The sequence below is a fragment of the Trichoderma asperellum genome, chromosome 6 (genome assembly GCF_020647865.1).
Source record: "Trichoderma asperellum chromosome 6, complete sequence".
Classification (NCBI taxonomy): domain Eukaryota; kingdom Fungi; phylum Ascomycota; class Sordariomycetes; order Hypocreales; family Hypocreaceae; genus Trichoderma; species Trichoderma asperellum.
This window is the reverse complement of record NC_089420.1, coordinates 1,055,494-1,077,138: the sequence shown is the minus strand read 5'-3', so window position 1 is coordinate 1,077,138 and position 21,645 is coordinate 1,055,494. Positions and strand designations below refer to the sequence as shown.

Sequence of the window (21,645 nt, the reverse complement as noted above, 5' to 3'; positions counted from 1 at the left end):
GAACTGAAGGTCCAACCCGACAGCTCTGCAGGCGTGAAATTGGACTCGCAAACGCCAGATACAACGCCTTCTTCCCCTTTAGCTAGACTTCCCCTGGCCTCTAATCACCGCCACCAAACCGCCCCAATTCTTCCCATCTTTTTCCCCCATCAAGAGCTTCATCTTGACCCATTCCTCTCTCTTCACTCTCGTTGCTTCTGCAAACCCTCTCCCACCGTTCTAAGGTCCCTCTCCCTCTTTACAGTCGCCTCTCATGATGTCCTCCGTACGTCCAATCTCCCGTCACCCGCAAATCTTTTTGGCGTGTCAGTCAAAGAATAGGGATACACATGCGTCGCTCCCAGGACATGCTCTCCGGGGCGATGCTGTGGCCCACGCCACGACTATCGGCACAAGAACGCGAGGAAACTAACCGCTATTGACACTCTAGAAGGTTATCCGCCGGAAGAAGAATGTCAAGAAGGGCATTCAGTTTTGCCTGATGGTGTGTGGTGCCTCTGGCACTGGTACGTCGCTGCCCTACCCATTCGCGATGCAATTCGCCCGCCCGCCGCTTGAAAGGAGAATGTCCAGACTCACGTTACGCCTCTGCAGGCCGAACCACCTTCGTCAACACGCTCTGCGGCAAGTCTGTTCTCGAGCATAAGGAAGCCGACGATGCTTCCAACGCGCACATTGAGGAGGGCGTCAAGATCAAGCCCCTTACGGTTGGTACGTGATTTTCGGACTACAAATGCTCTGATTTTTTGTGTGCGTTTCGCTAATTGCGCCATCAGAGCTTGAGCTTGACGAGGAAGGCACCCGAATCTCGCTGACCATTGTCGATACCCCTGGATTTGGCGACCAGATTGACAACGAGGCCAGGTTAGCCCCGCCCGAACATCCTTCACCCATATCTCGACGCATGCACGCTAAACCATCAATTACAGCTTCTCAGAAATCGTTGGCTATCTCGAGCGACAATACGATGACATTTTGGCCGAAGAGTCTCGTATCAAGCGTAACCCTCGCTTCAGGGACAACCGTGTCCACGCCATGCTTTACTTCATCACCCCTACCGGTCACGGGTAAGCTTCTTCCTTCTGTTACCCCAGTTACTTATCCGCTAACACGCGTCATCGCCAGTCTCCGAGAGCTCGATATCGAATTGATGAAGCGTCTTGCGCCCCGTGTCAACGTTATTCCCGTTATTGGCCGAGCCGATACTCTGACCCCTCAGGAGCTAGCAGAGTCGAAGAAGCTGGTCATGGAGGACATTGAGCACTACAGAATCCCCGTTTACAACTTCCCTTACGACATTGAGGAGGACGATGAAGATACCGTTGAGGAGAACGCCGAGCTGAGAGGCCTTATGCCCTTTGCCATTGTTGGCTCAGAAGACGTGGTTGAGATTGGTGGCCGCAAGGTCCGTGCCCGCCAGTACCCATGGGGTGTTGTTGAAGTCGAGAACCCTCGCCACTCAGACTTCCTGGCCATTCGATCAGCCCTTCTGCACAGCCACCTGGCTGATTTGAAAGAAATCACCCACGACTTTTTGTATGAGAACTACCGTACCGAGAAACTGTCTAAGAGTGTGGATGGCGGTGCCTCTGGGTAAGTATACTTGCAGCCCGCTTTGTATCTTCGTAAACTAATGTGAGAAACAGACTTGATAGCTCCATGAACCCTGAGGACTTGGCTTCCCAGTCTGTCCGCCTCAAGGAAGAGCAGCTCCGACGAGAGGAGGAGAAGCTGCGCGAGATCGAGCTCAAGGTCCAGCGCGAGATCAACGAGAAGCGACAAGAGCTGCTGGCGCGCGAATCGCAGCTTCGCGAGATAGAGGCCCGCATGCAGCGCGAGACTGCCGCCGCCCAGGCATCCCCAGCGCTGGAAACCAGTGTCAACGAGGAGTAGATTCTCTCGAATCACATGTTAGGTCTTTCTTCGGCATTATAAAAGTAAATTGCGACGTTGGTCTATTTATCGCTGCCGGCGTTGGGTTTTACCTCTCCTACACAAACTGAAGAGCAAAGAGATGAGAGCACCCGTCCCAGCTGCTGCAGAATCGAGTTTGATTTTCACTTTTTCTATTTATTTATTTTATTGCGACCTACGACAACTCGAGAAGTGACCTTAGCGGTTGAGTTGGGGAACAGGGGCTGCGGGAAGGGGGAGTTTCATGGTGGAGTATACGGAGAGGATGAATGCCGTTGGAACTAAGACGACGTATACCCCGACGAAGGAGGGTCTCTCGGAGTGGCAAAGGTGGAAATATGCGGCTACTCAGCATGATAATATGCGAAGCAGAGCTATATGTGTGTGCTTCGGCATCTTTTGGGAGTTTCATATGCTGCCCAGCCTCTTTCTGTACACCCTCGCAAGGTATCCTAATTTTTTTTTAAAGCTGCATCAGTAGCCATCTGTTGTTAAATGGTACCCCTGTTTTTTTAACTGCCTTTATTTATTTATTTCTAGCTACTGTAGTGGACTTCTAATGCAGATATCAAATACATTCAAACCTTCACGTTTAACAGGCTTGTTTTGGCGGGGTATTAGGGGGAAGGCAAATTGGTCAACCCGCATGTTTGATGAGGTGAAAGAAGCTCTTTATTTTATTTAGTAAGCTGAGAACTGTTGCGCTACAAGCTGGAGAGAGACTAAAGGCAACTGTGAAAGAGAAGAGATGAAGAAAGAGAAACGAAAACAGAAGGAGGGGGAAAGAAAAAAAAGAAAGAAAAAAGAATAGCAATAATTGTCCGATACACTCCTGTCACACTTTAACCCATTATCCTACATTTGCAAGAAAAAGAAAAATCACGATAAAACAGTCGACGGCTCGTTTGAGCTTTAATCACAATCTTGGAGCTCCTGTATGAAATACTAGCAGAATTATAACAGCTCGTCACCACCAGTTGTGGGCCTCAACATAGACATCTTAGTTGTTAGACTGGCTGTTGAGAATACGCAGAATGGCGAGGAACAGGTTGATGATATCTAGGTACAGGCTGATGGCGGCGGCAATCTCCTCCTCAACGTGGTGGTGGCGCATAATCATCTGCGTATCGACGAGGATGTAGCCGCTGAAGATGAGGGCTGCGAGTCCGCCGTAGATGAGCTCGCCGGTGGAGCTGTAAGGGAAGAACATGGCCATGAAGCCGAAGATGACGAGGCCCCAGAGGGCTCCGAAGAGGTAGGGCATCCATGATGTGAAGTCGTACTTGGACTGGCTGGCGAAAGCCGTGAGGAAGACGAAGATGCCGGCGGTGATGATGGTTGCGCTGAGGACGATTCGGGTGTTGTAGAACGAGACGATGACGGAGATTGAGTAGGCTTCGGTGAGGGTGAAGAGGGAGAGGAAGAGGAGATTGGTCGGGTAGGACTTGCGCTTCCAGTAGGTGAGACCCATGAAGATCATGGCGCCGAAGAGCTAGAGAAGCATTCTCGAGTTAGCTTTTGTGTCTGCTGTTGTTGTGATGGTAAGGTGGAACATACCGATGCCCAGACAAGGCCCGGGTGGCTTTGGATCCAGTTCTTGTATGCATCGCTGAAGAAGCTGACGGAACCCAGGGCTGCGGTAGCGATGAGCTGGACGGTGAGAATGCTGTAGACCTTGCGGACGAATTGGTTGCGGATATCGACTGTGGCTTCAGCGACAGAGCCTCCAAACTAGAAGGAAACAAGTGACGTCAGCAAGAGAGACCCTTTTCTCTTTCTATAGAGCAAAAAAGGAGATTTGGAAATGTTGGATATGAATATTAAAGGGGGGAGAGAACAATAACGCAGTGAGGAAATGGCATTCCTGCGACTTACCTTGAAGTCGTCGGGGATGTTGTCATCGCTGCTGCGCGGCTGGGCAAACAAGCCAGGATCGTGCGCCGACGACGACTCAGCTGCGGTGCCGTACGCGGGCGGTGCGTGGGTGTAGTCGTCGTCGGGCTCCTGCTGGGCGGCGGGCTGGTATTTCGCGGTGGACGCCATGGCTGGGGAGGGTGTTTTCGCGTGTGTTTGCTCTCTCTCTTTATTTTTTTTTCGTCCTCAGGGAAAAGTTTTGTATGTTGAAAGGGAAGTTGTTGTTGAAGATCCAAAAGGACACAAAAGGGCGATCGCTGTGGCGGAATGGATGATGCAGGAATCACTGGGTCGGGTGGGGAAAGGGAAGAGTGGCTGATGTGCTCTGGGTGCCTGGAGATTCAGTGTGGCTGTGCAGAGATTGCGGCAGCCCGTACGATGGGATTGGCTGAGGAGGAGCTCCAAGCTTCTAGAGCTTTGGTCCCCTAAAGAAGAAGCCAATATTGGTAGAAGCTCTGGCTAGCACTTTGCCGAGATGCCTGTTAGTGTCGGCTGCAGCGCTGTGAAATTACGTGCTGGCACGGAACCCATAGAATAGGGTACTTCAAGTAGATTCCGTCTTGGGCCCGCGCGGGCATGCAAGATGAAATTCCGTATGGGGCCTGTATGGAGCAGCAGCTATATGCGCAGGAGGCCATGAGTGATTGCTTTTCAAGTGCTACCGCCAAGCACCTTGTTCCCCGCCTCGTGCGCGGTAATAGTCGCGGACCTGAGTAAGCGATGGCAGAAGACAAAAGGCCTTGCGTAAGCCAGAGTCTGCATTTGGCTGTGGAGGGATCGACGATTACTATGTAGATGTGGTTTTTGGGGTGTGCGAAGTAAGCTGAAAGGAAATATAATTCTTTTCAGCTGGTACGAGATCACGTTTGTCCTGAATCCGGCTGCTACGAGGTTACGGGCTATTGAGCGTTGCGGAAGCGTATCTGAGATTGTGTTCAAATCCGAGCGCTGCATGTTCATATGTAGCATCCAGGTATAAATGATCAGAGAGTCTTTGATCCGGGGATAGATGCTGCTAGCAACTTCTCTCCGAGGGATCAGAAATCGAAGTACTGCTCGACCTCGCTTATTTCAGTTTGATCGGCCTATGCAGATGTCAAAAAAAAAAAAAAAGAAGAAGAAGAAAAAGACTTTAGCCTGCTGTCTAAAGATGGCTTGAGCCATTTGTAGACCCTTCAAGCATCCATACAATATGAATGGTCAGATGACAGCGGAATAGAAATATACATGCGTTGTTAATCATGTCATGGACGCACATTTAGGCCCCGCCCCCACTTGATCTAGGTTGACTAAGATCAGATTTATTTAGATGCTCCAAAAGGTTCTTTCTTAAGCAATAGTCTTGGGAATAGTAGCACTACTCAGATTATTGCTACACTACAGAAACTAACACATTATCGCGAGACCTCCCTACAGCGGCAGCAGTTTCCCTCTATTTATCAAAGTTATCAAGAACGTTATGAGAAATTGAAAGACGTAGACCATGGGAAACATACGCAGAGGCAAGCTCGTATGTATGAGAAGAATCGTTGTTTTTCTTTCAACTCAACAGCCTATGCTCGGCCCACGTGTGCGGGGATGCTTGGCTCTCTGTCCTCGTGTGCTCCAGAGGACATACGGAAAAGGTACCCACAAGGAACATGACATCCTAGGCAGTTTCTTGAAAGGACAATGAACGGCAATATGTAGGACCTAGCATGTAGATCACAGAGCAATTACATTCCCTGTCGTCGCAATGTAAGAGGAGTCAAGGAGCATCACTACCCAGTACTTGCCCTACTCACTACAACCTACGGCCGTATGACACGACGAAAAAGCTCGACTCGCACGGGCCTTATAGAACGGTTTCAAAAGAGGAGAAATAGGAAAGTCACCATTGGTGCCCACCACGCAGCCGCGAGGGCTGAGGTTAATTCAGGGAGCGAATCAGCCCGAGGCTTCACCCGCTGAGGGCGCATCGCACTTGTTGAGCCCAGGGGCGCCGGGGCCCTTAGCGAGGCCCCAAAGAGCGCTTCAGCACGCCTCTGCAGCGCCTATTCTGCTAGCGGGTCGCGCAAGGTGCCCTGTAGGTGCTAGCACATGCGGCCGACGCACCACAATGGCCCCCTCACCGCCTAAGAGTTGGCGTTTTTTTTGTTGCTTGCATGCTGTGTGCAATAAGAGCACGGCCTTGTGGTCGTTATAGTGGGACTTTTGAGAAACGTCATTTGAGCCGGGGGTGCCTGAAGACGAAACACCAAACGAGGTGCATCAAAAAGTTGGAGAGCCAGGGTTCAGGCTGAGTCTGTTGGATGTGATGTGCACGGCGAGTTGACTGCTCATATTTTGCCGGCACCAACCAACTTGCAACAGCTGCTCCTATAAGTTGGTTCAGCAGAATAACAAGAAGAAGCTGGGAAATCAAGTCAAAGTCTACAAAGGCTGCCTGCCTTAATCTAATACGAGGACAAAGAGACGTAAACGCCACGGCCAATACGATACATGCCCTCATCAGTTAGTACCAACGGTACCTGCTGAGCTGTGCGAGGTACCTACATGCAGCAGCAGGCTTTGGCCTCGTTTGACTTACTCGCATCGACTGCTGATCCCTCTGATCTGGCGCTCCACCGCCTTATCTGTCCTTTCTCGCTTGCTTGTTTTTCCGGGTCCCAGCCTGTGTCTCATCTCTCGCCTGTCTCTGTCCAGCCCCGGCAAGCGTCAATGTCAATGGGTCTTTAAAGCGTCTCGTCCCCTCGCCTCCCCAGCAGAGCAGCCCTTTGATACACGCTGTTTACCGAAGCAATTGCGCCGGCTGAGCGGTCCTTTGCACCGAATCCTTCGACAGCTGCTTTAGGGGAGCTAGCCTGCAAGCTTTGGGCGCCACTCCGCTGCTGGCGCGCCTGCAAGTGTGGGAGGAAAAAAAAAGTTGCCCAACCAGTAGCCCACAGCGAGACATCCCACCACCCCCACCACACCCTCTGGACTGGCTTCCAGCTCGAACCTGGGTGGTCGCAGCAATCTGGACTCACCTCCGCCGTCTCATCCCTATTTTATTCTTGTCATTCGTATTTGCGCTGGTGCAGGGAGTCCCGAGTTGCTCTTTCGCGACCGCTACTTTCTTTCTTTTCCCTTTTTTTATTCGTTCTTTTCTTTCTCCCAAAGAGCCGTCGACAACATGGGCGACTCAAATGGCCTTGCGACCAAGGCTGCTGGCGAGAAACCGGCCGCCAGCTCCTCTACAGCTCCCCACGGCTCTCGACTCGCCAACGGTTCCGCGAACGGGCAACGGTATATGCAGACCAATGGCCACAATGTTGTTCTCGTCCGTCGGGTGAGGCGCAAGGATGAAGGGCTCTGGAAGCCTCTCGCTCGCTGGTTCGTTGAGCACCAAGTCGGTATGTTGGATTCCTTGCTTCCAGTTCCCCGCATGTAGCCGCGCAATTGAGTTGCGCACCAGAATGTCGCAGCCTTGTTCGGTGCCAAACATTGCGCTTTTCCTCTCTATGCTGTATATAATCTACAGTGTCTACTACCGTGGTGCATTTGCTGACTTGTTGCGTCTCAATGGATATAGGCCTGTCGCTCAACCTGCTCTCTCTTCTTGTCCTTGCCCACGCCTGTATCCCCAGAGCTAGAATACACACGAGAAAGTTCTTCCACCTCTCTTATTTCAATGAAGCGACTGGCAAGTATGCCACCGGACAGGATGATCTCTGCTTGATTGCCGCTTTCATTGTTCTTTTTACTGGTCTCCGAGCTGGCACCATGGATTATATTCTGGCGCCCTTTGCTAGACTCAATGGCATCACCAACCGAAAAGACATGACCCGGTTTAGCGAACAGGCCTGGCTGCTGATTTACTACATGATCTTTTGGCCTACCGGAGTGGTACGTGGTGGAGAAGCCGCCTTCTTTGTATGTCACTGACTGACTGTAACTGTAGTATCTGTATGTCAACTCTCCCGCCTGGCTGAACATGAAAGAGCTATGGACCGACTGGCCGAATCGCGAAATGGGCGGCCTCCTGAAGGTCTATATGCTTGCTCAGTGGGCATTCTGGCTGCAGCAAATTGTTGTCATCAACATTGAGGATCGCCGCAAGGACCACTGGCAAATGTTTAGCCACCACCTTATCACGACGGCCCTGATTTCGTCTTGCTACTGCTACCACCACACCCGTGTTGGACTGTTCATCCTGGTCATCATGGATGTGGTGGATCTCTTCCTTCCTGTAGGTTACCTCCTGATTGTTCAAGTTGGCCCTAAATCTGATTACTGACTCGACAATTGCTTCTAGGTCGCCAAATGTCTGAAATACTGCGGATACAAGACGCTATGCGACTTGACTTTTGTTCTCTTCATGGTATCATGGTTCGTTGCTCGACATGTCTTTTATATCATGGTGTGCTGGTCCATCTACGCCGATACTCCTGTAATTATGCCTACTGGATGCTTTGCTGGACCGAATGACTCTTTGGTTGGACCTATGGAAGCCCCTGCCGGCTTTGCTTACCTGATTGAGCCATTCTTCAGCTCGACCGGGCGTGTTTGCTACAACGAAACGGTTAAATGGGCCTTCCTCACGCCTCTCCTCCTCCTCCAGGGCATTACGATTTTCTGGTTTACCATGATTATCCGGGTTGCCATCAAGGTCGTACGCGGAGATGGTGCGGAAGATTCTCGAAGTGACGACGAGTATGAAGAGAACGAAGACGAAGAGGAGCTCATCTACGAGGAAATCCAGCCGCTCGAGCAAGAGGTGGGCGTGGAAGACCTGGATCTGAAGAGCTGGGAGCGACGCAACGGGCTTAAGAAGCAGGCTTCTGCTAGCGGAGTTAGCTTACCGGGACACAGCGATCGCAAGGAACTCCTTGGCCGTATTGGCTGTGAGAAACAGGTGGAATGATTTCAGCTTCCAGCTTGGGAAAGAGAGAGAAAGGAAAGGGAAGGGAAGGGAAGAAGTTTTATTTCTTGGGACGATGGCGTTGAGGAGTTGCAACTGCCCTTTGTCGATTTTCGATTCAAGTTTCTCATCCCGTTAATGGGAGGGCACGTTGTTTGTTTCGTTTCTTTTTTTTTCTTGTCAACATGAAACTTTTTTTTTTTTTTGGGATATCGGGTTGCTATGTTCAACTGGTAGGGTTTTGTACCACTGAAAGGGGCTCAGATAGAGCAAGACGGACGGGTTGTACAGATGAGATGATGCTGGACGCCCTGATTGATACCATATGTTATGAAAACTGGCCGATGGGAATGCCAATGGAAAAAAGATGCTGTTATAGACTCATAGAGAGTTGATATATCATGGTTGTTATATATATATGTATGGGCACACACACATATATTTTTATGTATATGCGGGAAACTCGTTTGCCCTGTTGTTTGCTTTTGAAGAGTACAGCTACTACTACTACACCTTGTGCATCATCATTTAGTAATTGCAAAATGTAACATTAACAAAACTAACAATAGGCTAATACCCCATCATAAATAACCATATCTCATTCCCCTAGCTAAATGCTCTTAGCTCCCAAAAGTTCCAAAAAAGATGCTATATATATGTCATATGATTAGATGCTTCGACCAAAAAGAAAAAAAAAAGCAATAATTACAGTTTTTTTTTTTCTTGTCAGATTTTTTTTAAATCCCTTTTTACTCTTGTTAAAATATTCATCCTCATCTTCATAGCCCCTCCTCAAGCATCTCCTTGGCCATATCCTGCAGCTTAAACTTCTGAATCTTGCCGCTCGCCGTCTTGGGATAGTCCGTCACCCAAAAGACATACTTTGGCACAAGATGGCTTGACAAGTTGGTGCGCACCCACTGCCGCACATTCTCCTTTGTCAGCCTCTTGGCAGCCTCGTCACCGTTGTTGTTGTTGTTGTTGTCGCCGCTGCTGCTGCTATTCGCATCGGCCGTCGTCCAGCCCTCGCTGGGGATGACAAAGGCCGCGACAGCCTCGCCCAGCCTCTCGTCCGGCACGCCCGCCACGCTGACCTCTTGCACGCCGGGCAGCTGGAACAGGCAGTTCTCGACCTCGAGCGGGTGGATGTTCTCGCCGCCGCGGATGATGAGGTCCTTGATGCGGCCCGTGATGCGCACGAAGCCCTGGCCGTCCATCTCGGCCTCGTCGCCAGAGTACATCCACGTGCGGCCGTCGCTTTCCTCGCGCCTCACCTGGGCGGTGCGCTCCGGGTCGCCAAAGTAGCCCTTCATGACGAGGTAGCCCGAGGCGGCGAGCTCGCCGCGCTCGCCCAGCGGGAGGACCCTGCTGCGGTCGAGCGGGTCGACAATCTTGACGGTGGTGTGCGGCATGGGCGTGCCGACGGACGAGGTGCGCTGCGTAAAGGGGTCCGACGGCCGGGTCATGCAGCTGACGGGCGCGGTCTCGGTCATGCCATAGCAGATGACCAGGTCCTCCAGGCCGAGGCGGCGGTAGATTCTGCGCATCAGCGACTCGGGCACGCTGCTGCCGGCGACGATGCCCTTGCGCAGGTGCTGCGGCACGGGCAGGTTGTTGGCCTGGTGGTCCATGGCCTCGAAGACGGAGACGAGCATGGTGCTGACGCCGTAGAGGCCCGTGGCCTGGTGCTCGGCGGCCATGCGCACGGTGGCGATGGGATCAAAGGCCGGCGAGGGGAACAGGATGGCCGAGCCGGTCGTGGCCGTGGCCATGTAGCCGAGCACGGAGCCGAAGCAGTGGAACAAGGGGGGCGGCACGACGATGCGGTCCGAAGGGTCCAGGCCCATGCGGTCGGCGATGAAGGCGCCGTTGTTGAGGATGGCGGTGTGCGAGAGCTGCGCCGCCTTGGGGGCAGAGGTGGTGCCGGACGTGAACTGGATGTTGATGGTGTCCAGCGCATGCAGGGGCGAGTCTGGCGTGACGGCGCGGTCCGAGCCCTCGAGGAGCGTCCTGTACGAGCCGAGCGCGCGGTACTGCTCGAGCTTGAAGTCGTCGACGATGCTGCCGTCGTGGCTGGCGCGGTTGTCCACCACGATGACCCGTCTCAGCGAGGGCACAGACTCGCTCTGGATGTCGCCATCCTGGCGCTGGACGTCGCCGATGATCTTCTCCAGCAGGGCCTTGTTGCTGCGCCCTTTCCCAGGCCGGTAGGCCAGATCGGTGACGGCGCCGATGATGAGGACCTCTGCGCCGAGGTGGCCCAGCGCGGACTCGACCTGCTGGGCGTTGAAGCTCGGGTTCAGGGGCACCAGCACGGCGCCGAGCTTGAAGAGCGCGTAGGTCAGGGCGGCGAACTCGGCCGTGTTGCCGAGGGAGACGGCCACGCGGTCGCCTTTGCGGACGCCGAGCGAGGCGAGAGAGGAGGCGAGGCGGTTGGAGGTGAGGTCGAGGTCATGGTAGGTGAGGGTTGTCTCGAGGGGGGAAGAAGACTGAGTTGGTGAGCGGGCGATGACGGCGGGACGGTCGCCGTGGCGGGAGACGACGGAGGCGAAGTGGTCGGGGATGGTGCCTGTGAAGAGAGCGGGCTAGGAAAAAGAGCCGTGTTAGTATATATGTGTATATGGAGCTTGAAAATAGGGGATTTTGTTGGTGTTGAGAGAGAGAGAGAGAGACAGAGCGAGGGGAGAGTAATGGTTGACGAGCAGACACTTTGAAGCCTTTCGCTGGTATATTGCTGTGCCCAACAACAACAACAACAACAACAACAACAAGGTATCTGTCTCTTTCACTTGAAAGTCGACATCATCATCCTTCACTCCTACTCGCTTCCCCCCCGCATAGCTCCCCCAGCATTCACATGCCACTCACCTCCATCGGTCCCGTCCGTATACTCAACCCCTCAGTGCCCAGAAGCCGCGCCGGCTGCTGCCACTCTGCTCGGCCCTGCAGCAAACTCTCATCAAACCCGGGCGTGCTCGTCGCTGTCGCTGTCGCCGCCCCTGCTGCTGCCGAGCTCAAGCCAGCAGCTCTTCTTCTCAACGCAGCTCGCACTGCGGTTCTGGAGCTCCGGCCAAGGAGAGGGCCAGAGCAGGTCCGAGTGTAGATGGACATGATGGCGGAGTTTTGTTTGATGATGATGGGTGTCGTCGTCCGTGGATATCAATATGTAGTAGGCGCTCTCCTCGCCAACGTCATAGCATGAGACGGAACGTCGCAAGAAAAAAAAAAAAGTGATGCTATCGTATCGCCAAACCACAATCACACAGAGAAAAGAGAAAAAAGGGAATCTTTACAGGCAAAGGGAGGGATGAGGCTGAGGATGAGACAAACAGTAGGAATAAGAAAAGGGAAAAAGCAAACAATCTCCCATTCCAATTTAAAAAAAAAAAAAAATACACAAAAATACTTGTTAACACATCCAACACATACATGCGGCACGCACGCACACACACCAGCTTCCTCGCTTTATAACAAAAGACAACACACCTACACTTATTTTTTTTTTAAGACCGAGGGACCAGAAATTCACAGCATCCGCAGGCGGCGGCGGCATATCGATATCCACCCGAGAAAGCAACGAACGCTTTTTCCCCAGAAAAAAAAACAAATAGGTAATAGGAACACGGATAGAGATCCAAAGGGAATTCTCCACCGCCCACTTCGGACCGTGTTCACGAGCTGAGTCTACGGAAGCACCCAGCACCCAGTTAGAATGTACAGTACAGTGTAGCAATTAACCAAGCCACAAAAGAGCCTTTTTGTCTTCTCCACAAATCACCGCGAAGCTGTCTCTCGTTGGCCTCGGTACTCAAAAGCTCATCCAAATAGGAAAAAACAGGAGAACTAAACCCAGCGCGTTTCCTTAATGTTTTGCGCCCCTCATTCGCTTCCCCCGCGAGAGAGAGAGAGGGGGGGATTTTAATAAAAGCCCCGATTCCTAAAATGGAGGAGCGCTCCGTATGGAGATTATTTTTTGGTTTTCCCCGCAGAGATGCGGTCCGGTTCGGGCTGCAGGGGCAAAGAATATGCTGCCTTTTTTTTTCTTTTTCTTTTTGTTATACAACAGTTACTTAGCTGAGCGGCTGATGTTCGCGTTCTAGCCGATGGCCCTGCCGTATCTGCAGACGTGGCCATTTTTCTCGAATTCCAGGATTGTAGATGGATAGCTACAAGGGAGAATGCACGCTGACTCGGTCTATTCTTATTATTTCTTATCTTAGTATTGTTAAGTAGCATCTTCACAAAAACGAATTGTGCAACTATCCTATCATGGTCACCAGCTGTATGAAACAGACATGCTGGCTTACACAAAAACCAAACCAAGCTCAGCACTGTCTACAAGCGGCAATATCTAGGTGCATGGCCACGCATCAAGCCGTGTATATGCGGCAGTCGGTACGAAAAAAAAAAAAAAAAAAAAAAAAAAAAGAGCCAAACAAGATGCCCATCCATCTTACACGGACAGCGCGGATAAAGCTCCGTGCATGCAGAGGCAGCGATTCCTTCTTACACCGCGGTCAATGCAACCCCGTCGACGGAGCGGCCTCTGCGGGTCCCGGAGCGCGCATGCTGACACTGTGTTTAACGACGGGATTTAGTGACCTCGGCTCTAATCTGCAGGCTAGATTGCGGTAGCAGCGCCAACGGCTATATCTGCATTGCGGCACCTGGTGGCGGGCTGCGCGATTGTGCAACTACCAACAGCAGAAAACCACACAAAAAGATAACGATAGTTCTGCTGTGACGCCCCGGAGTGCCGTCGAGACTCGCTTAGCCACACCTACATGACCCGATCTAGCTGCGTCATCTTGATCTGGCTAGATGGCCGCGATCCAAGCTAACATGTCACTTGTCAACTCAACGAACTTCAGCAAAAAAGAACCTTGCAAGAAAATAATTCGCAAACCGCCGATAATATTGATATATATGCGTATATATGCTAATCGCAAATCAAATCAAACTCCATCCGGCATCTATTCTCCCCTCCGAAAAAAAAAAGTCAAAAAAACACAACCCGGAAAATACATGAGTCTTGAGCTTGTCCCAATGCTTGATGCTACCTCAAATGTTGTAAAAGCCTCCTTTTTGCCTCCCCCTACCGACATACAGCCGCGCAACACCTATACGCAGAGCTGCGAGAAACGAAAACGATGAAAAAAGAGAAAATATTACCCGAATATAGATGATAAACCGATGCGGAATCCAGCCCACCGCAGTCGAAGCGAAGAGGATGAAAAAAAATATACAGGTGCTGTTACAAAAAGGAAAAAAAAAAGGAGATAACGTGTCCTCCATTTAGTCATGCAGTTATAGGATTTTTTGCGAGAGCTTATTGTTGCTGTCCGTCTTCCACCAATCCGCCAAGCTCCTGTTGGACTTCGCCAATGTGTCTTTCGCTTTCGGGCTTCCATGTTCCTGGGAAATCGCAGTGTTAGCTTACATCGATTACGCTCCAGGTATCTCATCCGACGACTTACCCTCAAAATCGTGTTTTACAAACGCCATAGGATCATCATAATCCTTAGCACCCATCTGGCCAACACCAGGCGAGAAGCTTGTGATGGGCAGAACCACAACGTCTCCAACGCGCTTGCTCGTCTCCATGCCAGTAAAGTTGCGATAGTCAATCTTGCCCTTGCTATGCTCCATATCGAAGAAGCGCTCGTCGTTGAAGTAGTCCATGATGGTGTCCGTCCAGACGGCTGGTCCAGTCAAGTCCACAACGTTGTTGCCCTTGAAGCTCGAGAGCTTGCCGGCCTTCTTCAAAGCCAGCGTCGAGTTGGTAATCCGGCTAATGATGTCGCGCAGCACGGGATGGCCGGGCTTGGCTTGGATGGTCCATTGGCAGAATTGGATGCGACGGCTGTACCAGTCAGCCCAATCGGCGCGATCGGGGTCCGCCTCGATGCCAATAACCAAGCCAACAGTCTCCTTGGGAATCTGCGCGGGAATCCATTCAAGGGCACTGCGTATAGCGTAGGTATCAATGTCAGAGTAGATGCCGCCGCGCGCGTACAGAATGAGGTAGCGGAAGAAGTCGGCCTTGAGGACGGGCAATGGCAGAGCGTGATATGTCTCCAGCACCTCGGGGATGCTCGCATACAGCAGCTGGAGCAGAGTGGCGGCAACAGAGTCGGTGATGACCTCGTGGATGAAGCCTGGGTGCTCAATTGACCACGAAGCCTCCTGCTCGCGGAACTCGAACTCGCCATCGCCGGGAGTGTGCTTCCATGTTTGCCAGATGTAGGCGGGGAACTTGGATTCGATGTCGTAGGAATATGTGTAGTCGAGCTTCTCGTATGTAGACATGCCCGACATGTCAATCATGGGCTTCTGCGGAGGAGGCGGCGGGACCGCTCGTTGCTGGCTGGCGGCTGCAGCCGCTGCCGCTGCGGCCTCTGTCTCTGTGTCATGCTTCTCGGATGAGCTGGGAGCGCTAGGGCCGGAAGAAGTGTGTGATCGGGAGACGAGGAAAAAGACGGTTAACAGGAATGCCGCAGCAATGAAGGCGCGGCGTGGATTCAGCATTGTGGCGTTTGTCTGGCGTTCGCTTCGGCTCCAAGATTACGTCAATAAGGGTAAGGTGACGCGAGGGCGAAAATATATGTCGATGCAGTAGTTACCCAGTACGGACTGGATAGAATTCAAGCTATAACCGGATCATGGAATAGCTATCTCGTCGGATACCGCAATATTTCCTGGCGAGGGAAGACCACGGGAGAGTGAACGAGGAAATAGTAGTTGAAGAACAAGGACGCGAAGAAGACAAGTTTCTCGCTTGCTTCCGCTTGGCAGGGGGGCAAGATGTGGGTTCTCGTTTTCGATATCTCTCTTCTTTCTTCGCTCGATTAGGCGTCGACGGGGGACAGAAGATACGAGATGGGCAAAAATACGGAGACCCAATGCAGAAGAAGGAGGAATTAGAGGGGATTGCGAAAGGGGGGCTGAGATGCCACAATGACGGGGACACAATCTTAAGGTTAAAAGAAATAAACGATTGACGGGAGAAGGAAGGAAAAAAAAGAAGCCGTCGAGATGCAAGGGCCGTCAACGAGGAATTAGAGCAACGAGGGGGAAAGGAAGAGGTGGTTGATGGAAGAAGGATAAAAAATGAAGAGATACGGCTCGAGGCGAGGATGGGGCGGATGCATGCATCGATTTGATGTCACTTTTTTTCTGGCCTCGTTCCGCCTTGCGACGCTGGTGGGAGGGGAGGCTTCCGAGCTAAAAATTGGCAAACACGCAGAAAAATAGGGGCGCTTCAGCTAGCAGCGCAGCACTGCCAGAAGCCGTTTTTGGTGGCGTTTTGGGGCCGCTAATCTCATCGTCGCCTAGCACGAGTTTACCACGCTGTCGATGTGTGTAGCTGCGTTGCATGGGCTGTTGTTGCCGCCGGCCTGGCCGTACGAGGAGACTATTCCGCTGCAGATACATGCTATATCGCTGCGTGGCCGATTGCAATGCCTTGCTCTATTTTTTCGACCCGGCGGGAACCTGGTGGTGTTGCCGTGGCGCTGCTCTCCCTCCCTCGACAAGTGACGTTGCCGTGTCTAAGAATAGCCCCGGGATATCGCCTCGCCTGCCTCAATCGCATCTCTGACGCTGATCAAACAGGCTCAATGGCACTCCAGCAGCGGGGGGATGCAGCAGCCTCGACCAAACTGACGTGATGCTTCGGCGATTTGCGCGCGCACCTGCTCCTCGCGGCCGGGCTGCTGGTGCCCAGCACATACCATGTACGCAAGATGCGACTCGCTGCCGCACCGCGAGTGTCAGAAAATAAGGGATCAGATATATGGAGCTGCTGGGTCTGACAAGGCGCAAGCATGAAACGCCAGACTGCCTAGCGCGGAGATCTGTTGGTCGTTTGCAGAGAGATCGGCCACCCTTGGCGCGACGCTACAGCACAGCGTGCCTGAAGGATAGAGAATGACCCGAGGATTTGCACGTTGCTTATCCATCTATATTTACTTATTTATTTGGCTTCTATACATGCCAGTTGATATGCATTGGTATGTGATCACGCAACCATGTCTGTTCTCTATTTTGGCACGTCAAGACTCGCATAAATCCGTCTTGCACAGTTCATCTCGCTGCTGACATCAACGCAACACAGCTGTGGAGCGACGTCATTTCCTCCGCGGGGACCCCTAAAAGCCAGAAAAATTCGCGCTATGGGGGCATCTCGTAAAAAACAGCTTGGAACAAAGTACTGTACATACTTCTAGCAAGTTAGTAGGTTAGCAGTAGCGCATGTCAAGTGCAAGGACACCTCTGTCTCGAACGATGTATTCTTTATTCTTGCCATTTCTGCCTCTCCCATAGGTTGGTCGCATTGCATTGCATGCAGCCAAGCAAAACAGTCGTGTTTAAAGTTGATTGTCTCGTTCCAACCTTAATACTACTATTATCCAACAGCCGAAACTGCACCGGCTCTTTTTTTTTCCCTTCCTTTAAAGGGGAAGCGCCACGGTTACATCCCATGGGCCTTATCAACTCGCAGCACACTATAATTAGGCATTTTTTTTTTCTTCCTCTCTTCTTTTTCGGCGGACAGGCCACCCCTGCAATCCATCATTTCCGAACATTCATTTCTAGCTAATTTCACACGAGGTCCCTGATAAGCGACGTTTTTTTTTTCCTCGCTGGGGCACGTAGATGCGGGCGAATAAGAAGTGCTGATCATAACGTGCAGTGCTTGATATACTCAATTTATCGTATCATTCTCACATGATGAAAAAAGCAGGGCTAATGCACAGCTTATCTGATTCACTAGGACTCGACATCCAACAGAAAGCAAGCAGCTCCAAGAACACGCGAGAAAGAAAAATACAAGCTTTCCTTGGCGAGATTAGTGGCTCGTAATCGTGCATGGCGCTATCAACTCACACACCGTAGCTAGAACCTCATCAGTTCGTATTCTGCATCTTATAGGCTATATGGAAGCCTCGGAAACGCTTCCCTTGCGCAGCTGAAAAAAGGCTCCATCAGTCATATATTGCACTTGGCCAATGAGCTTATTCGTCAAAGAGGCATGCATGCGATGGAATGTAAAAACTTACGAGTCCCACAGTCGACATCCTTGCCATGGCGATTACCGAAGTCACAGCAGGGAGCATCGCTGTTACGAAAGCAGAGACCGGCGAGAGCGCTGACGGCGAAGAGGGTGACTATAGAGAACTACATGCTAAAAGCCGTTATAGATTTTTGTCCCAGAACAAATTGTTAAATAAATAAGAGTGTTCAATGTAGTTACGAAGAGACGGGCTAACGCCAGGAAAGGTGGCATACATATATATATGTATATATATAGAGAGAGAGAGCCTGTTACAATCCCACTCACGGTGCATGGAACCGAATATGTAGTGAGGCTGAATCTAGCATGGTCAAATTTCAGAATACCGACAGCTTGGGACAACTATGAATAATATTTAATGATCCGTAGAATGGTATAGTGGTATACCTAAAGAGGGCTAATAATACAAACAGCTACGTATTGTAGCTAGAGAAAATACTGTCTAAACTTAGATGCTTTCACCCAGGGTCATCTATATAAAATTAATATTGTAGTTTACTGTACAACACAGCTATGCACAAAAATAAAAGAAACGAGCTTTCTTGGCGAGATGAGTGCTTCATACTCATGCCTGGCTCTATGATCCAACACGCCGTAGCCGAAACCTCGTCTCTTCGTTTTACACCATGCATACAAGACTCAGAAAATCCTCCTCGTGGGACCGTAACCAACAATTGTTTCTACTTGTTCAGGAGCACCGTAACGCGTGCTGCCCGAGATGAGAGTTTCAATAGTCGGCTGTAACGTACTGTATAGGGTCTGCAAGCTTCAAATTGATTCGATTTCGGCTCGCCTATCGTTTCTGATAGAGTCCCATTCGGCACCAGCTTCCGGTGTACAACTAGTATTTCTAAAAATTGTGTAATCAGTCTTGAATTAGAGTTAAAAAAAAAAAAAAAAGGATGCTTCCTTTTTCCATGCTCCCATTCTACTTTTCAATTTTTTTCTCCACCCCAATTCACCTACCTACATAATACGAGCTTTTCAAAGTGTCCACTAATCTTCGTATTCCACCACAAATCTAGATCTTTTCTCTCTCTCGCTCGCCGCACGGGCCGAAGAGAGGGCGGAGCTTGGGCAAGGCTAATTGATGACAACATCCGCGAATGATATGACTGAAAGAAAGGAGCGGCGGCGGCCCATGCCAAGCGCCGTCGCTTCTACGATGCCGAATAGGGCTGAAGTGCTGACTTCCAGTTCCAATGGTCTATTTCTCTCTCTCTCTTTTTTTTTTTTTTTTAACCCCCTTCTCATGTGTTTGCTTACTTACCTATACAAGCTGAGCTGAGCTATAGACTGGCTGTGAGATTCGTCTAATCGTGCGAGATGTCATTAGCGGCGTCTACGTGGCAGCCAATAATTGACCCATACCTTGAGCTGAAAGAAGGTCGCACAACGAAATTAAGTGTTCAGCGTAGGCTATGGAAACATGACGCACGCATACATGTAGGTGACCAAGATAGAATATATCCAACATATCAAGGCCACCTAGATATTGGATGGAATCGGATGCATGCAGTACATATCGCCTTTACCTAAATCGCTTTCTTTTCTTAATCTACGCTCTTTTGTCTATCCTATGCCCTCTCTTTCAGCTAATTCATTTCTGACAACTTAATTTTCCTTCATTCGCTGCGTTCGTGCATTTGCTTTGACTCTCCATTCTCTTGCAAGTTTTCACAAGTGCCCTTGATCTTATATCTTCCGTAGCCCAGCCTCTTTGTGGCTAGATGCTGATATCTTCCAAAGACCGTACGGTATTCGCCAACGCCGATCCACGGGTTTGCACGGGTAAAAGTGGCCCAGGCAAATCGTGCAAATAGATTCGGTCTTGAATCTTCAGAGAGCTGGAGGGCAACACTGCCGTGGTATTTCGGCCAGATTTCCTCAGCGCTTGTCGAGAGAAAATTCATCACATATTGCATACCCATCGGGGTTAATTTGGGTACGATAGCAAAACACTCGCCGTTGAAACATTTGCACACGTCTTCCCGCAAGGGGAAAACAATACAGTCACCGTAGATTGGTAGTCTGGGAATTGCCGATCGGTCGTGATCCATTCCATTGGTTGAATACCATTGGGCTTCCCTTAACGGGACAAGATGTGCTTCAACAGCCTTACAGCATGTGATGCTGCAGACCTGACGATCGATCGCCCTATTGAGGGTGATTTCCGGCCATATATACTTCAAACAATCGTGAGGAAATATCCAGTCTTGGAAGATGCCACCATGGGATAAAAATCTGAAGGGAAGGTGTCATCATGCGATATAAAACAAGTAAAGGAGGGTAGAGTGCGTGGACTAACTGCATCCTGGAATGATAAAGTAATATTTGTCCTCTGTCAGAAGATTCTCTGGTCCCAAGCTGGTATTATAGGCCTCTTTCCGGTCGAGGGAGAAGTAACCGTGATAAAAATGATTGCCAGTCAGAATCCCACAGGCTATGCGAGCTGTGTAATGAGGCACTCCAAAGGTGATTTCACCAGAGCCCTGAGATATTTGAAAGTCGGTTTTTGGGAGAGATAGAAAGCAATTGTACGATTCTGAATAGACAGGGTGAATGAATTTGACGACAAAGCTCCCCTGAGGATCACGTACAGGCTGAGGAACAGCCTGTGTCTCCACGATCGCTGGGTTAGGGACTTCTGCACCCATCGTGAAAAGACTGGGAGTAGTCAACTAGGAATAGACGGCTAGTACGATAATACACTAGTGAATTTGAATACAGAGAAATAAGCCTATTGTGGTAGAGTGAGAAGAAAACGATGCCGCGTTGGCAATCGAGCAGGAATAGTAGATGAAATGAAACCATGACTAGAGAAGCGGCAAAGAGATGGTCTGCATGGCCGCTTCCATTGTGATGGATTCAACTCTGGACAAGTAAACCTCTGCCCAAGTACGACTTTCTTTCGTAGACAAGGCAAATAAGACTGTCAGATACGGTGATATGGAGTGGACGATCTGTAAGGGTCGTGCTCTCTATCTCTTTCCCTCCAAACCTCATACGCTTCAAATCGAAATGTTGAGCCATCCTCTCCTGCCATAACATAGCTATTTCTACACATTTGCAGATTTGAGAAAAAAGGAAAGTAGGAGATTAAGAAGGATGGACAAATATAAATAGATATACAATACGTGTATACTCACTGCGCTCAACTCCCTGTGATGGTGCTCCTATTATCTTGGGAGGTTTTTCTTGTGAACCATTTGCTAGTCCCTCTCTTTTCTTTGTCTGTTCTATTTCTGGAACCTGCCAACACTTTAGACAAATTCCCCAAGCAGACGATTTGGATGCCAACCGTGTGGTTTTACTTCCGTTTCTGGTGCTGGCCCGCGGCTCCGCGTTCTAGCACAAAATAAGAATAAAAGACGGCGCAAGCGGCTCCGTAGCGGGGCAGCCGCAGATAGGAATAAAATGGAGAGATAACAACGGATTTGAAGATATGGATGGGGAATTGCATGTCTGTTTATCTCAGGATAACTACGGAGCATTTACTGGTACGTAAAATAAACCGCAATGCTGAACAGTCTGAACCTGCCATTAAAGACTGGAAGTGCTATTCTGTTGCCTTTGGCATGTACGGAAGTACATTCCCTCTTATAATCTGTGTGTAACATGAAAGAGACAATCAATCACGCGCAGCAAGATGTGGCATCTCTGTGTCACAAGCCGTCATGAATGGAATGGCCAAGCAAATGACGAGGATTCCAAGCCATACTGCACCACCCTCAGTCAGTCCTATGCAATCAGTTGTGCGCCCTTTGCGCTGGAGCAAACGCCATCAGAAGTAAGTTACAAAAAATTGCCTAATCAGGCAACTATTTGCCAGCTCCCAACACAGTCTTTCATCTTTGCC

The 21,645-nt window shown here is 50.5% G+C and overlaps 8 protein-coding genes across 8 annotated transcripts; 3 read left to right on the top strand and 5 right to left on the bottom strand.

The window, feature by feature from the left end:
- The first annotated feature begins 70 nt into the window (after positions 1-70).
- TrAFT101_009827 (uncharacterized protein) lies at positions 71-2,504 on the top strand. The gene is made up of 7 exons (XM_024905503.2): positions 71-265; positions 431-506; positions 595-711; positions 777-864; positions 930-1,067; positions 1,126-1,593; positions 1,647-2,504. The coding sequence occupies exons 1-7, from the start codon at positions 254-256 to the stop codon at positions 1,891-1,893; spliced, it is 1,146 nt and encodes a 381-aa protein (XP_024761242.1). The 5' UTR covers positions 71-253; the 3' UTR covers positions 1,894-2,504.
- Positions 2,505-2,914: 410 nt separating this feature from the next.
- On the bottom strand, positions 2,915-3,957 carry TrAFT101_009826 (uncharacterized protein; the record flags this gene model as incomplete). The annotated part of the gene is made up of 3 exons (XM_024903849.1): positions 2,915-3,406; positions 3,472-3,645; positions 3,790-3,957. 3 exons carry the CDS (start codon positions 3,955-3,957, stop codon positions 2,915-2,917), a joined length of 834 nt encoding a protein of 277 aa, XP_024761243.1.
- Positions 3,958-6,229: 2,272 nt separating this feature from the next.
- On the top strand, positions 6,230-9,206 carry TrAFT101_009825 (uncharacterized protein). Its single transcript, XM_024900011.2, has 4 exons — positions 6,230-7,202; positions 7,382-7,695; positions 7,751-8,038; positions 8,105-9,206. The coding sequence occupies exons 1-4, from the start codon at positions 6,983-6,985 to the stop codon at positions 8,711-8,713; spliced, it is 1,431 nt and encodes a 476-aa protein (XP_024761244.2). The 5' UTR covers positions 6,230-6,982; the 3' UTR covers positions 8,714-9,206.
- A 56-nt stretch (positions 9,207-9,262) lies between these two features.
- On the bottom strand, positions 9,263-12,379 carry TrAFT101_009824 (uncharacterized protein). Its single transcript, XM_024906672.2, has 2 exons — positions 11,579-12,379; positions 9,263-11,295 (listed from the first exon to the last, which is right to left on the bottom strand). The coding sequence occupies exons 1-2, from the start codon at positions 11,819-11,821 to the stop codon at positions 9,490-9,492; spliced, it is 2,049 nt and encodes a 682-aa protein (XP_024761245.1). The 5' UTR covers positions 11,822-12,379; the 3' UTR covers positions 9,263-9,489.
- A 1,660-nt stretch (positions 12,380-14,039) lies between these two features.
- On the bottom strand, positions 14,040-15,238 carry TrAFT101_009823 (uncharacterized protein; the record flags this gene model as incomplete). The annotated part of the gene is made up of 2 exons (XM_024900116.1): positions 14,040-14,125; positions 14,188-15,238. The coding sequence occupies 2 exons, from the start codon at positions 15,236-15,238 to the stop codon at positions 14,040-14,042; spliced, it is 1,137 nt and encodes a 378-aa protein (XP_024761246.1).
- A 3,115-nt stretch (positions 15,239-18,353) lies between these two features.
- Positions 18,354-19,150, top strand: TrAFT101_009822 (uncharacterized protein; the record flags this gene model as incomplete). Its single annotated transcript, XM_066128769.1, has 2 exons — positions 18,354-18,449; positions 19,082-19,150. 2 exons carry the CDS (start codon positions 18,354-18,356, stop codon positions 19,148-19,150), a joined length of 165 nt encoding a protein of 54 aa, XP_065984892.1.
- A 261-nt stretch (positions 19,151-19,411) lies between these two features.
- TrAFT101_009821 (uncharacterized protein) lies at positions 19,412-19,717 on the bottom strand (the record flags this gene model as incomplete). The annotated part of the gene is made up of 1 exon (XM_066128768.1): positions 19,412-19,717. The coding sequence occupies one exon, from the start codon at positions 19,715-19,717 to the stop codon at positions 19,412-19,414; it is 306 nt and encodes a 101-aa protein (XP_065984891.1).
- Positions 19,718-19,974: 257 nt separating this feature from the next.
- TrAFT101_009820 (uncharacterized protein) lies at positions 19,975-20,443 on the bottom strand (the record flags this gene model as incomplete). Its single annotated transcript, XM_024908064.2, has 2 exons — positions 19,975-20,030; positions 20,095-20,443. The coding sequence occupies 2 exons, from the start codon at positions 20,441-20,443 to the stop codon at positions 19,975-19,977; spliced, it is 405 nt and encodes a 134-aa protein (XP_024761247.2).
- Between the last annotated feature and the right edge of the window lie 1,202 nt (positions 20,444-21,645).